The 24,527-nt window shown below is 42.6% G+C and overlaps 1 protein-coding gene across 1 annotated transcript; it reads right to left on the bottom strand.

Annotated features, from left to right (window-relative positions):
- Positions 1-2,011: 2,011 nt before the first annotated feature.
- On the bottom strand, positions 2,012-17,239 carry LOC109891745 (neuropeptide FF receptor 1-like). The gene is made up of 3 exons (XM_020484232.2): positions 15,614-17,239; positions 4,118-4,217; positions 2,012-3,916 (listed from the first exon to the last, which is right to left on the bottom strand). Exons 1-3 carry the CDS (start codon positions 15,918-15,920, stop codon positions 3,085-3,087), a joined length of 1,239 nt encoding a protein of 412 aa, XP_020339821.1. The 5' UTR covers positions 15,921-17,239; the 3' UTR covers positions 2,012-3,084.
- Between the last annotated feature and the right edge of the window lie 7,288 nt (positions 17,240-24,527).

Raw genomic sequence — 24,527 nt, 5'->3', positions numbered from 1 at the left:
TCAGACAAAGCTAGAACATCCGGGTTGGCAGAGTGTGCTAAAGCAGTGAATAGAACAAACTTAGGGAGGAGGCTTCTAATGTTAACATGCATGAAACCAAGGCTATTACGGTTACAGAAGTCGTCAAAAGAGAGCGCCTGGGGAATAGGAGTGGAGCTAGGCACTGCAGGACCTGGATTCACCTCTACATCGCCAGAGGAACATAGGAGGAGTAGAATAAGGGTACGGCTAAAAGCTATGAGAATTGGTCGTCTAGAACGTCTGGAACATAGAGTAAAAGGAGGTTTCTGGGGGCGATAAAATAGCATCAAGGTATAATGTACAGACAAATGTATGGTAGGATGTGAATACAGTGGAGGTAAACCTAGGTATTGAGTGATGAAGAGAGAGATATTGTCTCTAGAAACATCGTTGAAACCAGGAGATGTCATTGCATGTGTGGGTGGTGGAACTAATAGGTTGGATAAGGTATAGTGAGCAGGACTAGAGGCTCTACAGTGAAATAAGCCAATAAACACTAACCAGAACAGAAATGGACAAGACATATTGACATTAAGGAGAGGCATGCTTAGTCGAGTGATCAAAAGGGTCCGGTGAGTGGAGAGGTTGGTTGGTGATTTAGACAGCTAGCCAGGGCATCGGTAGCAAGCTAGCATAGGATGGAGGTCTGTTGTTAGCCACCTCCTGCGCTCCGTCAGTAGATTAGTGGGGTTCCGTGTGGTAGAGGGGATCAATCCAAATCACACAACAACAACAAAAATAAAAACAATAGATATAGTTATAGAGGCCCAAGAAGAAAACATAATAATAATAATAAAAAAAAATGCCAGTCTGCATGGAGCAGCCAGAACTGTCAGTCTTCATGGAACAGCCAGAGCTGTCAGTCTGCATGGAACAGCCAGAGCTGCCAGTCTGCATGGAGCAGCCGGAACTGCCAGTCTGCATGGAGCAGCCAGAGCTGCCAGTCTGCAAGGAGCTGCCAGTCTGCAAGGAGCTGCCAGTCTGCAAGGAGCTGCCAGTCTGCAAGGAGCTGCCAGAGCTGACAGTCTGCATGGAGCAGCCAGAGCTGTCAGTCTGCAAGAAGCCGCCAGAGCTGCCAGTCTGCAAGGAGCAGCCAGAGCTGCCAGTCTGCATGGAGCAGCCAGAGCCTTCCTCCTCTCCTGTGCTGCCGGAGGCTGAAGAGCCCCTCTGTCCCGAGCTGCCCCTCTGTCCCGAGCTGACCCTCTGTCCCGAGCTGCCCCTCTGTCCCGTGTTATTAAGTAGGGTTGCCGTAGCTAGGAGGTCACGGAAGCGGACAAGGTGGGGAAGACTACGGTGAAGTGGGGGCCACGTCCAGCACCAGAGCCGCCACCGCGGACAGATGCCCACCCAGACCCTCCCCTATAGGTTCAGGTTTTGCGGCCGGAGTCCGCACCTTGGGGGGGGGGGGGGGGGGGGGGTACTGTCACACCCTGACCATAGTTTACTTTGTATATGTCTATGTTTTGGTTGGTCAGGGTGTGATCTGAGTGGGCATTCTATGTTTCATGTCTAGTTTGTCTATTTCTATGTCTGGCCTGATATGGTTCTCAATCAGAGGCAGGTGTTAGTCATTGTCTCTGATTGGGAACCATATTTAGGTAGCCTGGGTTTCACTGTGTGTTTGTGGGTGATTGTTCCTGTCTCTGTGTTTTCACCAGATAGGGCTGTTTCGGGTTTCGTTACGTTTCCACGTTTGTTGTTTTTGTAGTTTTTGTATTGATTCGTGTTTTACGTTTGTTGATTAAACATGGATCGCAATCTACACGCCGCATTTTGGTCCGACTCTCCTTCACCAAAAGAGAACCGTTACAAAAATAAAGAAAATCCCTGGAATGAGTTGGTGTGTCAAAACATTTGACTGGTACTGTATGTAAATGTGTGTTTCATTTTCAATAAATTAGCAGAAATGTCTAAAAACATCTTTTCACTTTGTCATTATGTGGGATTGTTTTTAAAACAATATATTTCATCATTTTTTAATTCAGGCTGTAACACAAAATGTGGAATACGTCAAGTGGTATGAATACTTTCTGAAGGCACTGTACATAATGACTGTCACTTTAGTGCAGGGACTGTTCATTTCCTTAAATTTGTAGTCTACATTTTGCATCATTCCATTACATCGTCTAGGCCTCCCTTTCTTTCCTCTGTCACGTCCATGTGGATGTTTCGGAAGGTCGCTATTAATAGTGGACATGCAGTATTAGCGTATTACAAGTTGTGCAATAATTTGGGACACGTAGCCTTTTTAAATCATTATGGGAAGCAGACCATACATAGCAGTTTAAACCTGGAGCCTGGCGAACCGTTCATGGCGACTGGACCGTGGATTTATTGGACTACTGTTCAACTTCTATTGTACACCTTTCTCACCTTCCAATATCTAATGGGTTGATCTATTGAATATGGCAACTTTCAGGATAAATCAAACCACTGTAATTTTGATTCACCAATATATTTTGTGTATGAAGGCTCTCCAACCCTGTTTATGTATGATTTATAAATACTTTCCTAAGCCTAAATAATCTATAAAATCAGAGTATTTTAAAATCTACCAATTGGTGATGAATATGTGTGTATTTCCATGGGTTGCTTCGATTGATCCCTATTCTGAACCCATTCACTTGATACATATTATAGTGAGTTTGTCGAGAACATTTTAATTAAAGGTACACCGTATTCAAAGGGAGGTGTTTTAGATAAATGCACTGAAAACCCTATTGAACGAAATCTGTTGGCCAGCAAATGGGAAGGTTTTCAGTGGTTGAATTACATTTATTCAGTGTGCGCAAGGGAACCACACCTACAACATGGGTGGGTAACGTTGGTTATCATTTTGCAAGCAGAACAGCATGGTTAATAGTTAATAGAAGCTTCATTTCCAAAAATTCCCAGCAGTCAAAATGATTTGTTTTTGAGACAGGGGTGTGTCAACAAAGCTATGTTGTATTCATTAGGTATCTCATAGCTCATTTGTAAAGATACAGTACAAGCTCAATTATTGCAATAACCATGGCCATTTGCACAACAATTCATCTATAATCGTCACAGCCCTAATTAGAATCACTCCACCCAGGCTCCAATCACCCTGTTGAGTCCAACATTCCTGTTAATATCATCCAGGAGGATTTCATTGGTTCCATGTGGGATAATCTTAGGAGTGCCCTTAGAGCAGTGGCCTTTCCTCCCACCAGAGGACTCAGGGTTCTCGTTAAATACTCTGTTAGGGGGCGGGAAGTTGAAGCGTGTATTAACCACCCCTGTTGTTGTTTTTTGTGAACAGGCCCTGCAGGCCACTGCAGCCTGGAACCCCCTGCGGAAGTTCTCATTGAAGAATCCATAGATGATGGGGTTAATCCCGCTGTTAAAGAAGGCCAGCCAGTGGGCCACAGGGAATAGGTAGCTGCTGAGGAAGTCAATCTGCTGCGTGTCCAGATCCCTGTAGTCAGTTAGCAGCATCAGCGTCCACAGAGGCAGCCATGACACCATGAAGAGCACTGCCACCATGATCAGCATGTTGATCACTTTAACCCTGCGTTGGGAATGGGCCCTCCGCACCTCTGCCAGCCTCACCTGCCTCAGGTTGACGGAGAGCTTGGCAACGATGCAGCCATACATGATGCTGATAACACCCAGGGGGGCCAGGTACACGTGCACGAAGATGACCATGGTGTAGACACGACGCATCTCAGGCTGGGGCCATTTCTCAAAGCAGACGAAGACAGGGTATGTCTGGTTGTCCTGGACCAGGTAGGTGTCTTCCAGGTGAATGATGGTCAGGGTAGCAGCCGAGGGGCAGATTATAGCAAACGCCAGCACCCAGATGAAGAGGATGGTGACGAGAGCAGTCACAGGCCTCATTCGGTGTCTAAAGGGGTACACAATACCTGTGAACCTGAGAGAAGGGGGAGGTAGGGAGGAAAAAAACAGACAGAGGGAGAGAGAGAGAGCGAGAGAGAGAAAGGAAGGGGGTAGGGAGAAAGAAAGACTGAATGCCACAGAGAGAAATGTTTGGCTTGACAATTACAGCAATGGAGTTGACAAGAGCACAAACAGATCTGTGACAGGATAGTGCGGTGGTGTGGTGGTGGATTACCTGTCAACAGCTATGGCCACCAGAGTGAAGACTGATGCTGACACTGACATCCCCTGGACCAGGTTGCTCATGGTGCATGTAATCTGGCCAAACGGCCATCCTGGAAAGAAAGTGCATTACACACAAGCGGTAGCCCGGTTGCTACACCAAATATTTTAATCTTAACGAATCTTAATGTGTTTCGATTGAGAATGGATTTTAATACTGTAGATGTGTGGATATACATTGTGTTAAGGGAGCAAATGGCCCTGAAAGGGATGGAAAATGCATACATTTAATAGATACAGTTGAAGTTGGAAGTTTACATACACCTAAGCCAAATGCATTTAAACTCAGTTTTCACAATTCCTGACATTTAATCCTAGTAAAAATTCCCTGTCTAAGGTCAGTTAGGATCACCCCTTTGTTTTAAGAATGTGAAATGTCAGAATAATAGTAGAGAGAATGATTTATTTTAGCTTTTTTTTCTTTCATCACATTCCCAGTGGGTCATGGTTGGGATGGTGTTCTTCGGCTTGCAAGCCTCCCCCTTTTCTTCCAAACATAACAATGGTCATTATGGCCAAAAAGTTATATTTTTGTTTCATCAGACGAGAGGACATTTTTCCAAAAAGGCACGATCTTTGTCCCCATGTGCAGTTGCAAAACGTAGTCTGCCTTTTCTTGTGCTGGATTTGGAGCAGTGGCTTCTTTTTTGCTGAGCGGCCTTTCGGGTTATGCCGATATAGGACTCATTTTACTGTGGATATAGATCATTTTGTACCTGTTTTCTCCAGCATCTTCACAAGGTCCTTTGCTGTTGTTCTGAGATAGAGTTGCGCTTTTCACACCAAAATACGTTCATTTCTAGGAGACAGAACGCGTCTCCTTCCTGAGTGGTATGACGGCTGTGTGGTCCCATGGTGTTTATACTTGCGTACTATTGTTTGTACAGATGACGTGGTACCTTCAGGCGTTTGTAAATTGCTCCCAAAGATGAACCAGACTACAGTTTTTTTTCTGAGGTCTTGGATGAGTTCTTTTGATTTTCCCATGATGTCAAGTAAAGAGGCTCTGAGTTTGACGGTAGGCCTTGAAACACCTCCAATTGACTCAAATGATGTCAATTAGCCCATCAGAAGCTTCTAAAGCCATGAATTTTCCAAGCTGTTTAAAGCCACAGTCAACTTCGTGTATGTAAACTTCTGACCCACTGGAATTGTGATACAGTGAATTATAAGTGAAATAATCTGTCTGTAAACAATTGTTGGAAAAATTACTTGTGTCATGTACAAAGTAGAGGTCCTAACCGACTTGCCACAACTATAGTTTGTTAACAAGAAATGTGTGGAGTGGTTGAAAAACTAGTTTTAACGACTCCAACCTAAGTGTATGTAAACTTCCGACTTCAACTGTACCCACCGGGCACAAGCTGGTTGAATCAACATTGTTTGAATGTCATTTTTCAATGTATTGTGACATGGAATCTACATGGAAAGTACTTTGGATTCGAAAAAAGGCTAAACTTTTGTTTTGAGGGTGAAATTTCAACCACAGGATTATGTCATCATAGTAACCAATTTTCAACATAGACAAACCGTGTATAAAATATGTATAATTGGTACCTTTGCAAAGTCATAAACAGCTATTGTCTCAATTCAACCCAGGGTTCAACAAAAAATATGCAAAACATAGTTCATAAATTGGTGTGATTGGTCAAAAGACCAATTAGTGGAAAATATCAGAATTGGGCTGCCTGTGTAAACGCAGCCTTATAGGCCTATGGTTTCAAGCTTTGGTTGATTTAAAATGTAATCTTCAAATTCATCATTAATATTTGATTTTAATTAATTTATTACAATCTCCATTACCCAATGCCAATGGCAACGGCTAGTCTTACTGGGGTCCGACACATAACGCAAAGACATTACAGACAAAAGACTTTACAATTGACATACATTTAAAAACATTAACATGTAGTGTGTGTGTGTGCATCTATCAGTTACACATACATGTCAGTACATAAACACAACACTTGGAATATGTTGGATTCACGTCTCCATTTCAACCTAAACAAAAGTTAAAGTCTATTTAAAGTCTATTTAAAGTCTATTTAAAGTGCATTTAAAGTTTGCATAGATTTGATTCATTCCTATTCCTTAACTTTGATTTTGGTTGATATGGAGATGTGAATCCAATATTTAATATTATTAATATATCAACTATTAATATTTGTAGACAAACTTTTGTATTGTGTTTGGTTGTCAACGCAAACAAATATCAATATTTGAATGAGATCTTCTGCTTGGATAGATCCATTGGTGCCACTGATTTAGTCTGGTTTTTCTATAAATTAATACTAAACTATATGTTGGATTCACCTCTATCTCAACTAAATTAAATTTGAAATGAACTTGAAATAAAGTCTGATTTGACTTAGTCCTATTCTTTAACTTTGATTATTGGTTGAGATTGAGACGTGAATCCAACATATCAATTATTAACTTGGAGACAAACTGCAATTAAAACCAAACTAAGTCAGTGGCACAAAATATATATTTCCTTCAAATGTTGATATTTGGTTGCATTGACAATCACACACATTTCAATTACACTTTTGCAATGTCGAAAATACTCTATTAACTTGTTACAAGTTAACAAATTATATGCTGGATTCATGTCTCCAACTAAACCAAAAATCTAAGTTAAAGAGTAGGATTAAGCCAGTGGCTCAGATGACACTATCCAAGCATTAGATAGGCTATCCTTTAAATGTTGATTTTGGACCAATGTGTAAACCAAACACAATGCAATAATACTTTTGTAATACAGTAGCCTAAAGTTAAGGCTATGTTACAAACGAATGTAACAGTATTTATTCAACCTTAAAATGAGTAACACATCCATGGCCACATTTTGAGGTTAGCCTATTGTAAATGTCTTCTTATGTAGACCTAACCAGAGAAAGAGTGCATTTTCAAGATAACATGCAAAGATTGCAGATTTTCTACACAATTGCTATAATAATATGTGCAGAATTTTGAACAACATTGATCACTTGCAATGTACTTTTAATGTAATCTCAACTGCAATACAGGGCCCGGTTTCCGAAAAGCATTTTAAGCCTAAATTCATGGGTAGAACCTTTGTAGGCGCATCATTAAATCTCTGAGTTGTTTCCCAAAACCAGACCTGGTGCAAGGACAGACGCTGGCAGACGAGAAGCAAGTACAGAGAGTGAACATTTAATGAATAACGGAAATGTAATGAAACACGGACATCGTCTGGACAAGGGAAAAATAATGACAATAATGCTGGCACGGGGATGAAACTGAGGAATAGACTGATATAGGGGATGCAATCAAAAACGTGATGGAGTACAGGTGAGTCCAATGAAGTGCTGATGCATGTAACAATGGTGACAGGTGTGCGTAATGATGGGCAGCCTGGAACCTCAGGGACCAGAGAGGGGGAGTGGGAGCAGGCGTGACACCCGGTGCCAGAACTAATCAGTTGGACGGCATTCGATTTCCAAAGGCTGGCCCGTTTTTTCACAGGGCCTCCTATGTGTGGCAGACAAAAACACATTTAATAAATGGGTACAGTTGCAACCCGTCATTCACGGCAGTTGGGGCAGAGCATGTTATTTTGGCATTCATTTGTGTCACATATCAGTTTGCGAACAATGTAAAAACAAATTTATTGAGAGAATAAAGCCAAATACAAACATGATCTCTTTCTTGCTTTCTTGAAAATGGCAGCTCCAAAATAGAGATGTTTCAGCCTAGCTCAATGGTTTCTGTGGTGGAGGGGTAACCAGTGGAAAATACAGAGCTTAGGCATTGGTAATCTTCTCTAGTGTCATCGCAGAATCTACCGGGAGAGCTAGGCAGTTCAAGCCCCCTTGGGTGCTGCCATAGATTTACATTAGAAGTGACCATCCTAGAAGGCTCAAGGTCATTGACTATAGATAAAATGACATCAAATAACGTTATATCTACAAAGCTTTGATTGGACTGATCATATCAACAACATACTTTCAAAACCTTAGCTAGCAAGCTAGACATGTTAAGCCTTCGACATGTTGCTAAATTTATCTGAACTAATGACTATCTGAATTTCTGTCTATGTCCATTTTGAAAGTGCTGAACGAATAGGCTTTTTATCGAATTACACAAATCCACAAGGAGTGAGTAGAAACCACTATGTTTTTTTTAAAGGCAGCAAATGAGGCTGAATTTGTTTTAACTAGGCAAGTCAGTTAAGAACAAATTCTTATTTTCAATGGCAGCCTAGGAACAGTGGGTTAATAGCCTTGATCAGGGGTAGAACAACAGATTTGTACCTTGTCAGCTCGGGGAATTGATCTTGCAACCTTTCGGTTACTAGTCCAACGCTCTAACCACTAGGATACCAGTCGCCCCGAATGAACTGTTTAGCTGCCAGACAAGACTCCGCTGTGTAGGTGTAGCGATGGTGCTGAAAAGAAAGTTCTGCTGTTGGGACAGCTTATGTAGGGCCTAACAGTATGGGCACAGTTTGTCACCGTTATAGTGCAAATAATGTATTGTTTAGTGTTGTGCTGTGATGTGTAGTGGCTTTGCTGTCATGCATCTAAAAACAAAATGGGGAGTGCCCCACCAAGATTTACATGCTAAAATCGCCACTGAATGGGTGTAGGTAGTAAAGACCATAGGCAACTCATGAGTTTCAAGTTTGGAGAAGCTTACAATTTATTCTTCCATTTCTACTGATCTGTGTGCCAGTTATGAATATGTATAAATGCAAATTTTCTAAGAACAGTTTCATTTGAATAATAATGTTTTTGTTTCTCAAAATCATTGTTTGTTTACTTTTAGATTTTTACCATTTTATTTCAGATGTTTATTATTAACCACGTGACAATATATATATATATATATATTTTTTTTAATGTAACTAGGCAAGTCAGTTAAGAAAAAAAGTATTATTATTTACAATGACGGACTAGGAACAGTGGGTGAACTGCCTTGTTCAGGGGCAGAACAACATATTTTTACCTTGTCAGCTCGGGGATTCAATCCACCAACCTTTCGGTTACTGGCCCAACGCTCTAACCACTAGGCTACCTGCCACCCCAAAAGGAAGCGCCTAACGTGTCACGTGGTTAATAATAAACATCTGAAGTAAAATGGTAAAAATCTCAAAGTTAAAATTAAACTATAACTCAAAAGTGAAACCAGGCTACCTAAGTATGGTTCTCAATCAGGGACAACGATTGACAGCTGCCTCTGATTGAGAACCATACCAGGCCAGACACAGAAATCCCAAATCATAGAAAAAAGAACATAGACAACCCACCCAACTCACGCCCTGACCATACTAAAACAAAGACATAACAAAAGAACTAAGGTCAGAATGTGACAGTACCCCCCCCCCCCCCCTCCCCCCAAAATGTGCAAAACCTGAACCTATAGGGGAGGGTCTGGGTGGGTGTCTGTCCGCGGTGGCGGCTCTGGCGCGGGACGGGACCCAACCCACCATAGTCTTTCTATGCCTCTTTACCTGCCTCTGTGGCCTCTTTAGAGCGGCGACCCTCGCCACCAACCTTGGACTGGGGACCTTAGCCACGGGTCCCGAATGGACAGGAGATTCCGGCAGCACTGGACAGGCGGGAGACTCCCGCAGCTCCGGCGTGACGGATGGCTCCGGCAGCTCCTGGCTGACGGGCGCTGGGCAGGAGGAAGACTCTGGCAGCGCTGGAGAGGCGGGAGCACCTGTAGGGAGGAGACGGAGAGACAGCCTGGTGCGGGGGGCTGCCACCGGAGGGCTGGTGCGTGGAGGTGGCACCGGATAGACCAGACCGTGAAGGCGCACTGGAGGTCTCGAGCACCGAGCCTGCCCAACCCTACCTGGCTGAATGCTCCCCGTAGCCAAGCCAGTGCGGCGAGGTGGAATAGCCCGCACTGGGCTGTGCTGGCGAACCGGGGACACCATGCGTAGGGCTGGTGCCATGTACCCCGGTCCGAGGAGACGCACTGGAGACCAGATGCGCTGATCCGGCTTCATGGCACCTGGCTCGATGCCCACTCTAGCCCGGCCGATACGAGGCGCTGCTATGTACTGCACCAGGCTACGCCTGCGCACCGGGGACACAGTGAGCCTCACGGCATAACACGGTGCCTGGCCGGTCCCTCTCTCTCCACGGTAAGCACGGGGAGTTGGCTCAGGTCTCCTAACTGACTTAGCCACACTCCCCGTGTGCCCCCCCCAATACATTTTTGGGTCTGCCTCTCGGGCTTCCAGCCGCGCTGCTGTGCTGCCTCCTCATACCACCGTCTCTCGGATTTCGCTGCCTCCAGCTCTGCCTTGGGGCGACGATATTCTCCCAGCTGAGCCCAGGGTCCCTTGCCATCCAAGATCTCCTCCCATGTCCAGGAGTCTGGAAATCTCTGCTGCTGCTGCTGCTGCCCGTTACCACGCTGCTTGGTCCTTTGGTGGTGGGTGATTCTGTAACGGCTATCCTCTTCCTCTTCTGAGGAGGAGTAGGAGAGATTGGACCAATGCGCAGCGTGGTAAGTGTCCATCTTTTAATAACGTAAATGAACACTGAAAAAAAAAGTGAACGAACGAAACCGAAACAGTTCAGTCTGGTGCAGAAACAAACACTCAACAGAAAACAATCACCCATAACTCAAAAATGAAACCAGGCTACCTAAGTATGGTTCTCAATCAGGGACAACGATTGACAGCTGCCTCTGATTGAGGACCATACCTGGCCAAACAGTTTTTTTTATGACGTTTCCACTGGATATATGGGATTATCAGATCATGATATCTTGCTCTTTCACACTGAGGCTTAGTGATCAACAAGGACGGGAGTGTTGATTGATTTTTCAAATACTGAGGGACTACATGTATCATTCGCAATGGCTGATAGAAAAACAGACTTTGTTGCCTTGTGTGAGGCGAAGAAAACATGAGTGTTGAGTTAAGACAATCAGAAATAAGACATTGCCAAATGGGCACCTTCTTACATATGCATGCAAGGAAACAATCCACAGCATTTAAAAATAACAATAGCAATAACAGTGGTAGACTTGATTACCAACAACGACGAGACGGCCTACAGGGAGGAGGTGAGGGCCCTCGGAGTATGGTGTCAGGAAAATAACCTCACACTCAACGTCAACAAAACTAAGGAGATGATTGTGGACTTCAGGAAACAGCAGAGGGAACACCCCCCCTATCCACATCGATGGAACAGTAGTGGAGAGGGTAGCAAGTTTTAAGTTCCTCGGCATACACATCACAGACAAACTGAATTGGTCCACCCACACAGACAACATCGTGAAGAAGGCGCAGCAGCGCCTCTTCAATCTCAGGAGACTGAAGAAATTCGGCTTGTCACCAAAAGCACTCACAAACTTCTACAGATGCACAATTGAGAGCATCCTGGCGGGCTGTTTCACCGCCTGGTACGGCAACTGCTCCGCCCACAACCGTAAGGCTCTCCAGAGGGTAGTGAGGTCTGCACAACGCATCACCGGGGGCAAACTACCTGCCCTCCAGGACACCTACACCACCCGATGTTACAGGAAGGCCGTAAAGATCATCAAGGACAACAACCACCCGAGCCACTGCCTGTTCACCCCGCTATCATCCAGAAGGCGAGGTCAGTACAGGTGCATCAAAGCTGGGGCCGAGAGACTGAAAAACAGATTCTATCTCAAGGCCATCAGACTGTTAAACAGCCACCACTAACATTGAGTGGCTGCTGCCAACACACTGACTCAACTCCAGCCACTTTAATAATGGGAATTGATGGAAATTATGTAAAATATATCACTAGCCACTAGCTTTAAACAATGGTACCTAATATAATGTTTACATACCCTACATTATTAATCTCATATGCCTACGTATATACTGTACTCTATATCATCTACTGCATCTTTATGTAATACATGTATCACTAGCCACTTTAAACTATGCCACTTTGTCTACATACTCATCTCATATGTGTTTTCTGTACTCGATACCATCTACTGCATCTTGCCTATGCTGCTCTGTACCATCACTCATTCATATATCTTTATGTACATATTCTTTTTCCCCTTACACTTGTGTGTATAAGACAGTAGTTTTGGAATTGTTAGTTAGATTACTTGTTGGTTATTACTGCATTGTCGGAACTAGAAGCACAAGCATTTCGCTACACTCGCATTAACATCTGCTAACCATGTGTATGTGACAAATAAAATTCGATTTGATTTGATTTGACAATAAGATAATGATCCTCTGTGGATAAGTCATGCTACATGGTGAAGTATTTTGAATGATTTTATTTAGACAGGTGTAATTATATAATTTTGTTGAAACATCTATTTACTTTTGGGAATTCCAGCATCCTAATAGTGCACTGTACACCCGCACTCTCCCTCAACGTCAACAAAATGAAGGAGCTGATTGTTGACTTCAGGAAACAGCAGAGGGAGTAAGCCCCTATCCACATCGACGGGACCACAGTGGAGAAGGTAAAAAGCTTCAAGTTCCTCGGCGTACACATCACTGACAATCTGAAATGGTCCACCCACACAGACAGTGTGGTGAAGATGTGCAACAGCACTTCTTCAGGAGGTTGAAGAAATTCAGCTTGGCCCCTAAGACCCTTACAAACTTTTACAGATGCACAATTGAGAGCCCCCTGTCGGGCTGTATCACCACCTGGTACGCTAATTGCACCGCCCACAACCGCAGGGCTATCCAGAGGAGTGTGCGGTCTGTCCAACGCATTACTGATGTCACAGGAAGGCCAAAAAGATCATCAAGGACATCAACCACCCTGAGCCACTGCCTGTTCACCCGTTACCATGCAGAAGGTGAGGTCAGTACAGGTGGATCAAAGCTGTGACCGAGAGACTGAAAAACAGCTTCTATCTCAAGGCCATCAGACATCACTAGTAGGCTACCATCTGGTTACTCAACCATGCACCTTAGAGTCTGCTGCCCTACAGTATATACATAGACATGGAATCACTTTAATAATGGAACACTTTAATCATGTGTACATACTGCTTTACTCATTTCATATGTTACTGTATTCTATTGTACTGTATTTTAGTCAATGCCACCCCGACATTGATTGTCCTAATATTTAAATATTTTTTAATTCCATTCTTTTACCTTTAGATTTTTGTGTATTGTTGTACATTTTTAGATACTACTGCACCTTTGAAGCTAGGAACACAAGCATTTCGCTACACCTGCAATAACATCTGCTAAATATGTTTATGTGACCAATACAATTTGATTTTGATTTTAACTTTCCTTTCCAATTCACAAGAGGCTGAAACCAGAGATCTGTCATGATGAGATGCTCAAGTCACCTCCTTAACAATGGGGAGTCTTTGTTTCAAAGGCTGGGAGGCAGACGACAAGTTTAGGTCTGCATATTATTCTCATAGAAACGCACTGGGTTTATACTGGACAGATTTTGGCGAGTGCTCTCTCGCTTTGCCGCTTCCTCTCTGCTGACACTCTATCGTCGGACAAAGCATCCGCGTGATCTAGACAGCGCATGTAGCCCATGCAACTGATGCTGTCTGGACAGAAATAGTATGACATGCCATACTCTTTTGTTCCAGACAGCATCAGATACATGGTCTACACATACTGAGACAGAGGGTCGCTGTTTCGCTCACTCGGAAACTTTAACTGAGATTGACGCATCTTTCTGTCGGCGCGAATCTCGGTCAAATAAATGATCAATATTTCAATATTTATTTGGAAGGGCAAGCAGATAAATTTGGGCGGGGCAAGCCTCCAAAGGTCCTCCCACAACTCCGTTCCTGCCCAAAGCCATCGTTATTAACTATTCACTTGAAAACACTCATAATCTAAGTGTGCGTCAGACCACTCAAAGAACAACGAAGTGCGTCATTAGATGTTTTTTTTGCCCATAGCATCATGTTATACACATAACACCTCCGCTAAACATAAAATCACATTGTTTGTCCGCCTCTCTGTGACCACCGATAATTCAGAAAACAAAGTTGACTACAAATACAAAGTTGCGAATGTCTTTGCAATTGCGACGTATAAAACTTAATATAAAAATATAAAACAGAGATGACTGTATTAAAAAATAAATACAGTAGGCTATAGGCTAGGCCATTTTCAATTATATTGAAATACATATAATACATTCAATTGAGATATATTTAGCTACTTGTAGGCTACTGTCTGTAATTTGTCTCAATATATTTCATGATGTGTAGCCTAAGGTGCCCAATGATGTGCCAAATATTTTAGTGCATTATTATAGGGTAAGTGTTAGAATTAGCCACCTCAATATTTGCAGTCATAGGTAACAATATCTTTCTAGGAGCTGATCCGTCGTCACTATTGTGGAATAATTTGAACGTTAATGTAAGATTTGAATGGAGAATGCTGATCCGAGAGCAGCGTTGCCTTTCTTTTGATCCAATAGGTATCAACACATGCTTCAACAACGCACTCAGCGAAATTTTCTCTGGGTGCTGTTTTGGGAAACACCTGTTACATCTTCGGCCATTGTAGGAAACATGCATCGTTAAAACACTTATTGTCTTCTCCTTTTTTCCCTTTGTGCTGTTTGTGCCCAACAATGTTTGTACCATGTTTGTGCTGCTGGCATTTTGTGTGGCTACCGGGCTGTGTCATGTGTTGCTGTCATGCTATGTTGTTGTCTTAGGTCTCTCTTTATGTAGTGTTGTGGTGTCATGATGTGTGTTTTGTCCTACATTTGTATTTTTAATCACAGTCCCTGTAGGAGGCCTTTTGCCACTTGATAGGCAATCATTGTAAATAAGAATTTGTTCACAACTGACTTGCCTAGTTAACGAAAGGTTAAATAAAAAATAAATAAAAGTAAGCCTAAATTCCAACACTATGGGAAACCAGAACCAGGTTATTTGTTTGTGCTTTTAGATGAAGTAGTTGTATAAATACAACATTTCTGACATTGTATTCCCCTTTGAACTTTATTGTGCTTGTAAATTGTTGAAAGTGCAGTGATAATACATTTAGATGACAACTAACTAAAATCTGACATAGTTTTAACTTTTTCCTTTGGAATTTTGTCGTGCTTTTTATAGATGGATGAAAGCGTACTGAATTAAACAAACATTTGGATTTCAAGAAACATATGGCTGTCTTTTTGAGTAGGTAAATAAAGGTTGAAATCTCATTGAACAACTTAACCAAATATTACCCAAAATTCCCAGTTGAAATGATATGGTGTGCCCAGTGGGTATGCAATAATTAATTATCAACAGCAAGTTGATTGAAAATCAGCCTTTTCACTCCAGACTTTCTCACACTTGGTTGACTCAACTGGAGACAGCCTCGAGCTGTAAAAGCCAGACTGAAACCTTTGATCCCTTCATAGAAAGTTAACACTCTCGCCTCCAGAACCATATGATTCCCCTTACGGAGGGGATCCCGCATCGATTTCTGCATGTGCCCTACGCATTTCTGCTCCCTCCACTTTCTCACCTGATATTAGGCTGTCAATCAAAGTCGTTGGAACGCAGAACACTCCAATGAGCAGGTCACTGATGGCCAAGTTGAGGATGAAGAGGTTGGTGACGGAGCGCATGTTGCGGTTCCGGAGGACCACCAGGGAGACCAGCATGTTCCCCCCGACGCAGAGCAGGAGAACCGCCATATAGCACAGGATATAGATGACAGACATGCCGGTGGAGTGCAGGTAGTAAGGCATGTAGGTGCGGTTGGCTCTGTCCATAGTGGCACTGTCCATGGTGCTGTTCACAGCAGTTTCATTCAGTGACGCAATCTCCATTTTCACAAGACACCTTCCAAATGGAATCACATAGGAAAAATGTGTTATAGCCTACATATTGGCAGAGAAACCTAAGCAGATACAAATATATATATTAAAAGAAACGCAAGGAATATAAAAGAAAAACGATAAAGCCATAGCACAAACATTCTCTGAAAAAAAGCTTTAGTCATCATACAAATAATCAAGGAAAGGTTGCCATTTGGACGAATCCACTCCATCGTGATTTATTGTTCTTATTTTTTACCATCAAATGACACATATGTTCTTACTGAAACAAATACATGAAACTGACGAAGAAAGAAAATACAGTAAAAGCTCAGTGAGAACAAATGGTGAGTTAAATTCATAAGATTGAGAAGGCAAAGTTGCCATTTCATAGAAATCTGCAGGATGCCTATTGAGATTTTCAAAGAGAGACTTACCTTTGGAAGAGCTACACTATAGTTCCCTTGTCTGGTCTTGTCTGTGCCGGTGCGCTCTACTGCGTCTCGTAATGCTTCTAGTCCACTTCTGGAAACGCATCAGCGTCACTCATACTCTATAACGATTAGGGAACTGTACCACATGGATAGTGCGACCAATGCATGTAGCCTATATTTGATTTATAGTAAGCCTACAGAACAATTTAAACAAAATTCGATGGTCAGTCTTTAGTTCCTTGAAAAGGCACTATTATTGGTGGGACTATTATTCCCACCACTATAAGACCTGTTCATTCTTTATCCTGATTGATGACAAATAAGTAAGTAAATTGGGTACTTCCAGATCTGTCTCTAAACATGTCAATTATGTTCCAAGTGTAAGTTACTGTATGATGATATAACCTACTGACAAGTTACAAGGAGAGTCCCAAGAGACATTGAAATCAAAGTAACCTAGTAGTTAAAAGATGTAACTGTACAGTAGAGTGGACATCTAAGAGGTGTATATTCACACATTCACAACACAAATACAACAGCTGGTTTTACAAAAAGATGAATGCTTTAAATGAGTGGCTCTCTGTTACGGTAAATAGGCTACAGTACACTAAGAATATGAAAAGTACCTCTCTTTATTAAATCTGTTCTTTTGGGGCTCCGATAGACTGCTAAAGCTCATGGCTCAGTCTTCCCCAAGGCCATATAGCTGCGGTAAATATAACCCTGATGACATTGTATTTTTCACAACAACTTGCATATTTTCACTTCTCATTGTCTGTTAGCCTACTTGCACTTACAGTATTCCTTATGTATACTAAAAACAAAAAATATGCTTTAAGTGAAAGTAGGTATGGGTCTGAAGCCGAAAAAGAAAGGAAATTCACATGAGCACCACAATGCCTACTTCACCCATGCTCTACCAAGGTTTTCCAGCACCACAATGCCTACTTCACCCATGCTCTACCAAGGTTTTCCAGCACCACAATGCCTACTTCACCCATGCTCTACCAAGGTTTTCCAGCACCACAATGCCTACTTCACCCATGCTCTACCAAGGTTTTCCAGCACCACAATGCCTACTTCATCCATGCTCTACCAAGGTTTTCCAGCACACAGCTTTGACCTACTACAGTAGCTGTGTTGGTCTATTGTACTTCAAACAATGTGCAGGTTACTTAGGATTCAAACCTTCTCAAACAGCCTAATTCATACTCTTAGAGGAGGTTCTCCCACAATAATGGGATTTGCATCGCCTACAAGTTAAAGTATTGGATTCTTCACACACCACACTAATCCCATTCCACTACCTTTTCAAGCTTTCTTAAATTATACTTACCAGACTATCATGCTTGATTCAGTGAGCTGTTTTGTCTTGTAGTAATGTGGTGCCTGCCTGTATTTTCTTAAACCTTTTTATTTAGCAATATAGGACATGTCATAAAGAAAAATATACTGTATATTTCATAAAATCTTTGTTTGGTCAGTAGATGCCCAACATAACACCAGGTGGTGGTGTGTTGTACACAGTTACTCATACAGTTGAAGTCTGAAGTTTACATATACTTAGGTTGGAGTCATTAAAACTCATTTTTCAACCACTCCACAAATATCTTGTTAACAAACTATAGTTTTGGCAAGTCGGTTATGGCTTTAGATATCATGGCTTTAGAAGCTTCTGATAGGCTAATTGGCATCATTTGAGTCAATTGGAGGTGTACCTGTGGATGTATTTCAAGGCCTACCTTCAAACTTAGTGCCTCTTTGCTTGACATCATGGGAAAATCCAAAGAAATCAGCCAAGAACTCCGTTTTTGGCTGATCTCAAGTCTGGTTCATCCTTGGGAGCAATTTCCAAATGCCTGAAGGCACCACGTTCATCTGTACAAACAATAGTACACAAGTATACTTGTACCGCTCAGGAATGAGACGCGTTCTGTCTCCTAGAGATGAACGTACTTTGGTGCGAAAAGTGCCAATCAATCCCAGAACAACAGCAAAGGACCGTGTGAAGATGCTAGAGGAAACAGGTACAAAAGTATCTATATCCACAGTAAAACGAGTCCTATATCGACATGACCTGAAAGGCCGCTCAGCAAGGAAGAAGCCACTGCTCCAAATCCGCCATAAAAAAGACAGACTACGGTTCGCAACTGCACATGGGAACAAAAATCGTACTTTTAGGAGAAATGTCCTCTGGTCTGATGAAACAAATATAGAACTGTCTGGCCATAATGACCATCACTATGTTTGGACTAAAAAGGGGTAGGCTTGCAAGCCAAAGAACACCATCCCAACCATAAAGCACGGGGTGGCACATGTTGTAGGGGGCTTGGCTGCAGGAGGGACTGGTGCACTTCACAAAATAGATGGCATCATGAGGCTGGAAAATTATGTGGATATATTGAAGCAACATCTCAAGTCATCAGTCAAGGAGTTGAAGCTTGGTCACAAATGGGTCTTCCAAATGGACAATGACCCCAAACATACTTCCAAAGTTGTGTAAAAATGGCGTAAGGACAACAAAGTTATTGGAGTGGTCATCACAAAGCCCTGACCTCAATCCCATAGAAAATTGTGGGCAGAACTGAAAAAGCGTATGCGAGCAAGGAGACCTACAAACCTCAGTTACACCAACTCTGTCAGGAGGAATGGGCCAAAATTCACCCAACTTATTGTGGGAAGCTTGTGGAAGTCTACCCGAAACGTTTGACCCAAGTTAAACAATTTAAAGGCAATGCTACCAAATACTAATTGAGTGTGTGTAAACTTCTGACCCACTGGGAATGTGATGAAATAAATAAAAGCTGAAATAAATCATTCTCTCTACTATTATTCTGACATTTCACATTCTTAAAATAAAGTAGTGATCCTAACTGACCTAAGACAGGTTGATTTTTACTAAGATTATGGCAGGAATTGTGAAAGCTGAGTTTAAATGTATTTGGCTAAGGTGTATGTAAACTTCTGAATTCAACTGTACATACAGCTCAGTGCTGAGCGATTTGTGCTTTTTGAGATCGGTTTTTGATTTCGGTTTCGAATATTTTATTTAACATTAAATGCACTTTGCATTATGTGGGTTGAATGCTGTAACAACACAGAATACAACCATTAATAAAAGTGACTGCCCATTACTGATTATCACTTATTAACCATAATTTATTCACTTTAGTTCATTTGAATAAAATATTTATTTGATTTGATTACTTTATTATTTCATTCCAGGTTATCATCTCATCTTTTTAGAGCTCCTGCCTATGCTGTCTGACAAAATCACGATTTTGTAGTTCTTCAACGTAAATAAGGCACGCATTATGACTGTTGAATACCAACAATCAATCACTTTGATAATGTATTTTCAGACTCACGAAGAAATTGCTTCCTATCCCTTTCGGTCGCCTGTTCTCTCTTCTCTCAATCCCAATGTTTTACTCAGCACAGACTTGACAATTGTAAGCGTCCGCACAATGGATTATGGTCATTGTAGTTAATTACCATGTTTTCTGCGCTAAATTATGTAGCATATTGGCTTGTTCAGGCTTGATCTGATTTATCTCTACAGAAACTGCACTTCAAGCTCACAGGGGAAAAAAAATTGTTAATCGCTCAGCACTAATACATTATTGACTGTCACATTAGGTGGCTGGGAGAGCAAAGCATGAGTGGCACAAACTGCATGGTGCTCTGCATCAGCAGAGACTTTGGATACACCAAGGGGACGAAATTGGTGCGGCAGATGCGTGGATTTAGAGGGGTCATCCGAATGTTTGCCGGGACGACAATGGTCTTTTCTGATATTGCACAGTGGAGGACCTGGATGTTCCAGTGGGACCAGAAGATAAACAAGTCCATAGAGAGGTCCCGGGGCTCTCTCAATCAGCTGGGGTGCGCATTTCAGGGAACACAATCCACCACCCTGCCATTATACAGTGTGTCCCTGGGATGTACTGTAGAGGTGGAGTGCATCTGACAGATGAGGGCAATGACGTATTCCTTAAAAGTTGAGCTCTCTAGTCTCCACTGTTCTCTGCTCCGTAGAGCCACCTAATAATTGAAAATAAGCACAACGTGCGTGCATGCACAGGCCAGTGTGTGTGTCGGGACTGGGAGACGGGTATCAAAACTATACACGAAATAGAATGGTCAGAAACCCAGGACCTTCAGATCCTATGGCCGTGACGTTGACGGTTACGCTACGAACTCTGTCAAGAACATACACTCTACACAATCTGGTGATGACAGGAATATTTAGTTGTTGTTCGTTCACTCATTACTGATTGAACCTTCATTTATCTTGCTTGTTTAAAAAACATAGTCTAAAACACTTGATGTGTTGAAAACAGTGACATAGCTTCTATTGACTCCACAAAGGTCGCGCAAACATGCAATAATTTTGGTATTATTTAAAAAGACGATATGTAACTTTTTGGGTGACCCCACCAAATTCACATGGAAATTTACAGATCTGGGGAAATGGAGATTTACAGATCTGGGGAAATGGGGATTTACAGATCTGGGGAAATGGAGATTTACAGATCTGGGGAAATGGGGATTTACAGATCTGTCATTCACCATTGTTATCAACAAACCTGAGGCTTGTTTTCGAGTTGCTGTGTGTTTTGTTGCCAACCTGTTTTGCTACCTGACAACTTTACGGTTTTCACTTTTTAATTACCGTTCATATATATATTTTTTTTTTCCTCAACTTTTTCACTCCGGACGCTTTATCTGGACACGATTCGTCAGGACCTCCAACAGCCGAAGCTAAGTAGTAACATTAACATGATGCCTTCTAATTGCAGACGCTGTACTCGCCTTACGGCGAGGATAGCTGTGCTGCAAGCCCAGCTTCAGACGCAATCGTTAGGCAAGGGTAATTTCAGTGTAGGAAAGGATGAAACAGCGTCTGTGCCACCAGTAAGTACAGATAGTAGTATAAATCCCCTGGCACAGTACCCGCAGCCGGACAACTTTCTCACGGTTTCTGGAGGGAAATGCTGTAGGAACGCTCAACCGGTGTCGCTCATTCAGCCGACAGAAACTTTCAACCATTTTTCCACATTAAGCAGCGGGTCGGAGTCAGAGGCCGATTCTTCTCTGGTCTCTACTCCTCCCGTTACGGGGTCTGAGACGCCGAAGCTTCCCACCATTAGCTCTGAAAAATTGAAAACTCTAGTCATTGGCGACTCCATTACCCGCAGTATTAGACTTAAAGCGAATCATCCAGCGATCATACACTGTTTACCCGGGGGCAGGGCTACCGACGTTAAGGCTAATCTGAAGATGGTGCTGGCTAAAGCTAAAACTGGCGAGTGTAGAGAGTATAGAGATATTGTTATCCACGTCGGCACCAACGATGTTAGGATGAAACAGTCAGAGATCACCAAGCGCAACATAGCTTCTGCGTGCATATCAGCTAGAAAGATGTGTCGGCATCGAGTAATTGTCTCTGGCCCCCTCCCAGTTAGGGGGAGTGATGAGCTCTACAGCAGAGTCTCACAACTCAATCGCTGGTTGAAAACTGTTTTCTGCCCCTCCCAAAAGTTAGAATTTGTAGATAATTGGCCCTCTTTCTGGGACTCACCCACAAACAGGACCAAGCCTGACCTGCTGAGGAGTGACGGACTCCATCCTAGCTGGAGGAGTGCTCTCATCTTATCTACCAACATAGACAGGGCTCTAACTCCTCTAGCTCCACAATGAAATAGGGTGCAGGCCAGGCAGCAGGCTGTTAGCCAGCCTGCCAGCATAGTGGAGTCTGCCACTAGCACAGTCAGTGTAGTCAGCTCAGCTATCACCATTGAGACCGTGTCTGTGCCTCGACCTAGGTTGGGCAAAACTAAACATGGCGGTGTTCGCCTTAGCAATCTCACTAGGATAAACACCACCTCCATTCCTGTCATTACTGAAAGAGATCATGATACCTCACATCTCAAAATAGGGCTACTTTACCTTACTTCAAAGGCAATTATAGTCAATGAACTAATCACTGATCATAATCTTGATGTGATTGGCCTGACTGAAACATGGCTTAAGCCTGATGAATTTACTGTTTTAAAGAGGCCTCACCTCCTGGCTACACTAGTGACCATATCCCCCGTGCATCCCGCAAAGGCGGAGGTGTTGCTAACATTTACGATAGCAAATTTCAATTTACAAAAAAAAAAATGACGTTTTCGTCTTCTGAGCTTCTAGTCATTAAATCTATGTAGCCTACTCAATCACTTTTTATAGCTACTGTTTACAGGCCTCCAGGGCCATATACAGCGTTTCTCACTGAGTTCCCTGAATTCCTATCGGACCTTGTAGTCATAGCAGATAATATTCTAATCTTTGGTGACTTTAATATTCACATGGAAAAGTCCACAGACCCACTCCAAAAGGCTTTCGGAGCCATCATCGACTCAGTGGGTTTTGTCCAACATGTCTCTGGACCCACTCACTGTCACAGTCATACGCTGGACCTAGTTTTGTCCCATGGAATAAATGTGGTGGATCTTAATGTTTTTCCTCATAATCCTGGACTATCGGACCACCATTTTATTACGTTTGCAATTGCAACAAATAATTTGCTCAGACCCCAACCAAGGAACATCAAAAGTCGTGCTATAAATTCACAGACAACACAAAGATTCCTTGATGCCCTTCCAGACTCCCTCTGCCTACCCAAGGATGCCAGAGGACAAAAATCAGTTAACCACCTAACTGAGGATCTCAATTTAACCTTGCGCAATACTCTAGATGCAGTTGCACCCCTAAAAACTAAAAATAATTATCATAAGAAACTAGCGCCCTGGTACACAGAAAATACCCGAGCTCTGAAGCAAGCTTCCAGAAAATTGGAACGGAAATGGCGCCACACCAAACTGGAAGTCTTCCGACTAGCTTGGAAGGACGGTACCGTGCAGTACCGAAGAGCCCTTACTGCTGCTCGATCATCCTATTTTTCTAACTTAATTGAGGAAAATAAGAACAATCCGAAATTCCTTTTTGATACTGTCGCAAAGCTAACTAAAAAGCAGCATTCCCCAAGAGAGGATGACTTTCACTTTAGCAGTGATAAATTCATGAACTTCTTTGAGGAAAAGATGATGATTATTAGAAAGCAAATTACGGACTCCTCTTTAAACCTGCGTATTCCTCCATACCTCAGTTGTCCTGAGTCTGCACAACTCTGCCAGGACCTAGGATCAAGAGAGATGCTCAAGTGTTTTAGTACTATATCTCTTGACACAATGATGAAAATAATCATGGCCTCTAAACCTTCAAGCTGCATACTGGACCCTATTCCAACTAACTACTGAAAGAGCTGCTTCCTGTGCTTGGCCCTCCTATGTTGAACATAATAAACGGCTCTCTATCCACTGGATGTGTACCAAACTCACTAAAAGTGGCAGTAATAAAGCCTCTCTTGAAAAAGCCAAACCTTGACCCAGAAAATATAAAAAACTATCGGCCTATATCGAATCTTCCATTCCTTGCGCAGCAACTCACTGCCTTCCTGAAGACAAACAATGTATACGAAATGCTTCAGTCTGGTTTTAGACCCCATCATAGCACTGAGACGGCACTTGTGAAGGTGGTAAATGACATTTTAATGGCATCGGACCGAGGCTCTGCATCTGTCCTCGTGCTCCTAGACCTTAGTGCTGCTTTTGATACCATCGATCACCACATTCTTTTGGAGAGATTGGAAACCCAAATTGGTCTACACGGACATGTTCTGGCCTGGTTTAGATCTTATCTGTCGGAAAGATATCAGTTTGTCTCTGTGAATGGTTTGTCCTCTGACAAATCAACTGTACATTTCGGTGTTCCTCAAGGTTCCGTTTTAGGACCACTATTGTTTTCACTATATATTTTACCTCTTGGGGATGTTATTCGAAAACATAATGTAAACTTTCACTGCTATGCGGATGACACACAGCTGTACATTTCAATGAAACATGGTGAAGCCCCAAAATTGCCCTCGCTAGAAGCATGTGTTTCAGACATAAGGAAGTGGATGGCTGCAAACTTTCTACTATTAAACTCGGACAAAACAGAGATGCTTGTTCTAGGTCCCAAGAAACAAAGAGATCTTCTGTTGAATCTGACAATTAATCTTAATGGTTGTACAGTCGTCTCAAATAAAACTGTGAAGGACCTCGGCGTTACTCTGGACCCTGATCTCTCTTTTGAAGAA

The sequence above is a fragment of the Oncorhynchus kisutch genome, linkage group LG6, assembly GCF_002021735.2.
Source record: "Oncorhynchus kisutch isolate 150728-3 linkage group LG6, Okis_V2, whole genome shotgun sequence".
In the NCBI taxonomy this organism is placed as follows: Eukaryota; Metazoa; Chordata; class Actinopteri; order Salmoniformes; family Salmonidae; genus Oncorhynchus; species Oncorhynchus kisutch.
This window is presented reverse-complemented; position numbering and strand designations above follow the sequence as displayed.

Excerpts from the sequence above, each read along its gene's own strand:
- LOC109891745 (XM_020484232.2), bottom strand. The coding sequence starts at position 15,920 with ATGGAGATTGCGTCACTGAATGAAACTGCTGTGAACAGCACCATGGAC. Across the intron at positions 4,218-15,613 it reads GATTGACAGCCTAATATCAG|GATGGCCGTTTGGCCAGATT; the intron begins GTGAGAAAGTGG and ends CTTTCTTTCCAG. Across the intron at positions 3,917-4,117 it reads GTGGCCATAGCTGTTGACAG|GTTCACAGGTATTGTGTACC; the intron begins GTAATCCACCAC and ends CCCTTCTCTCAG.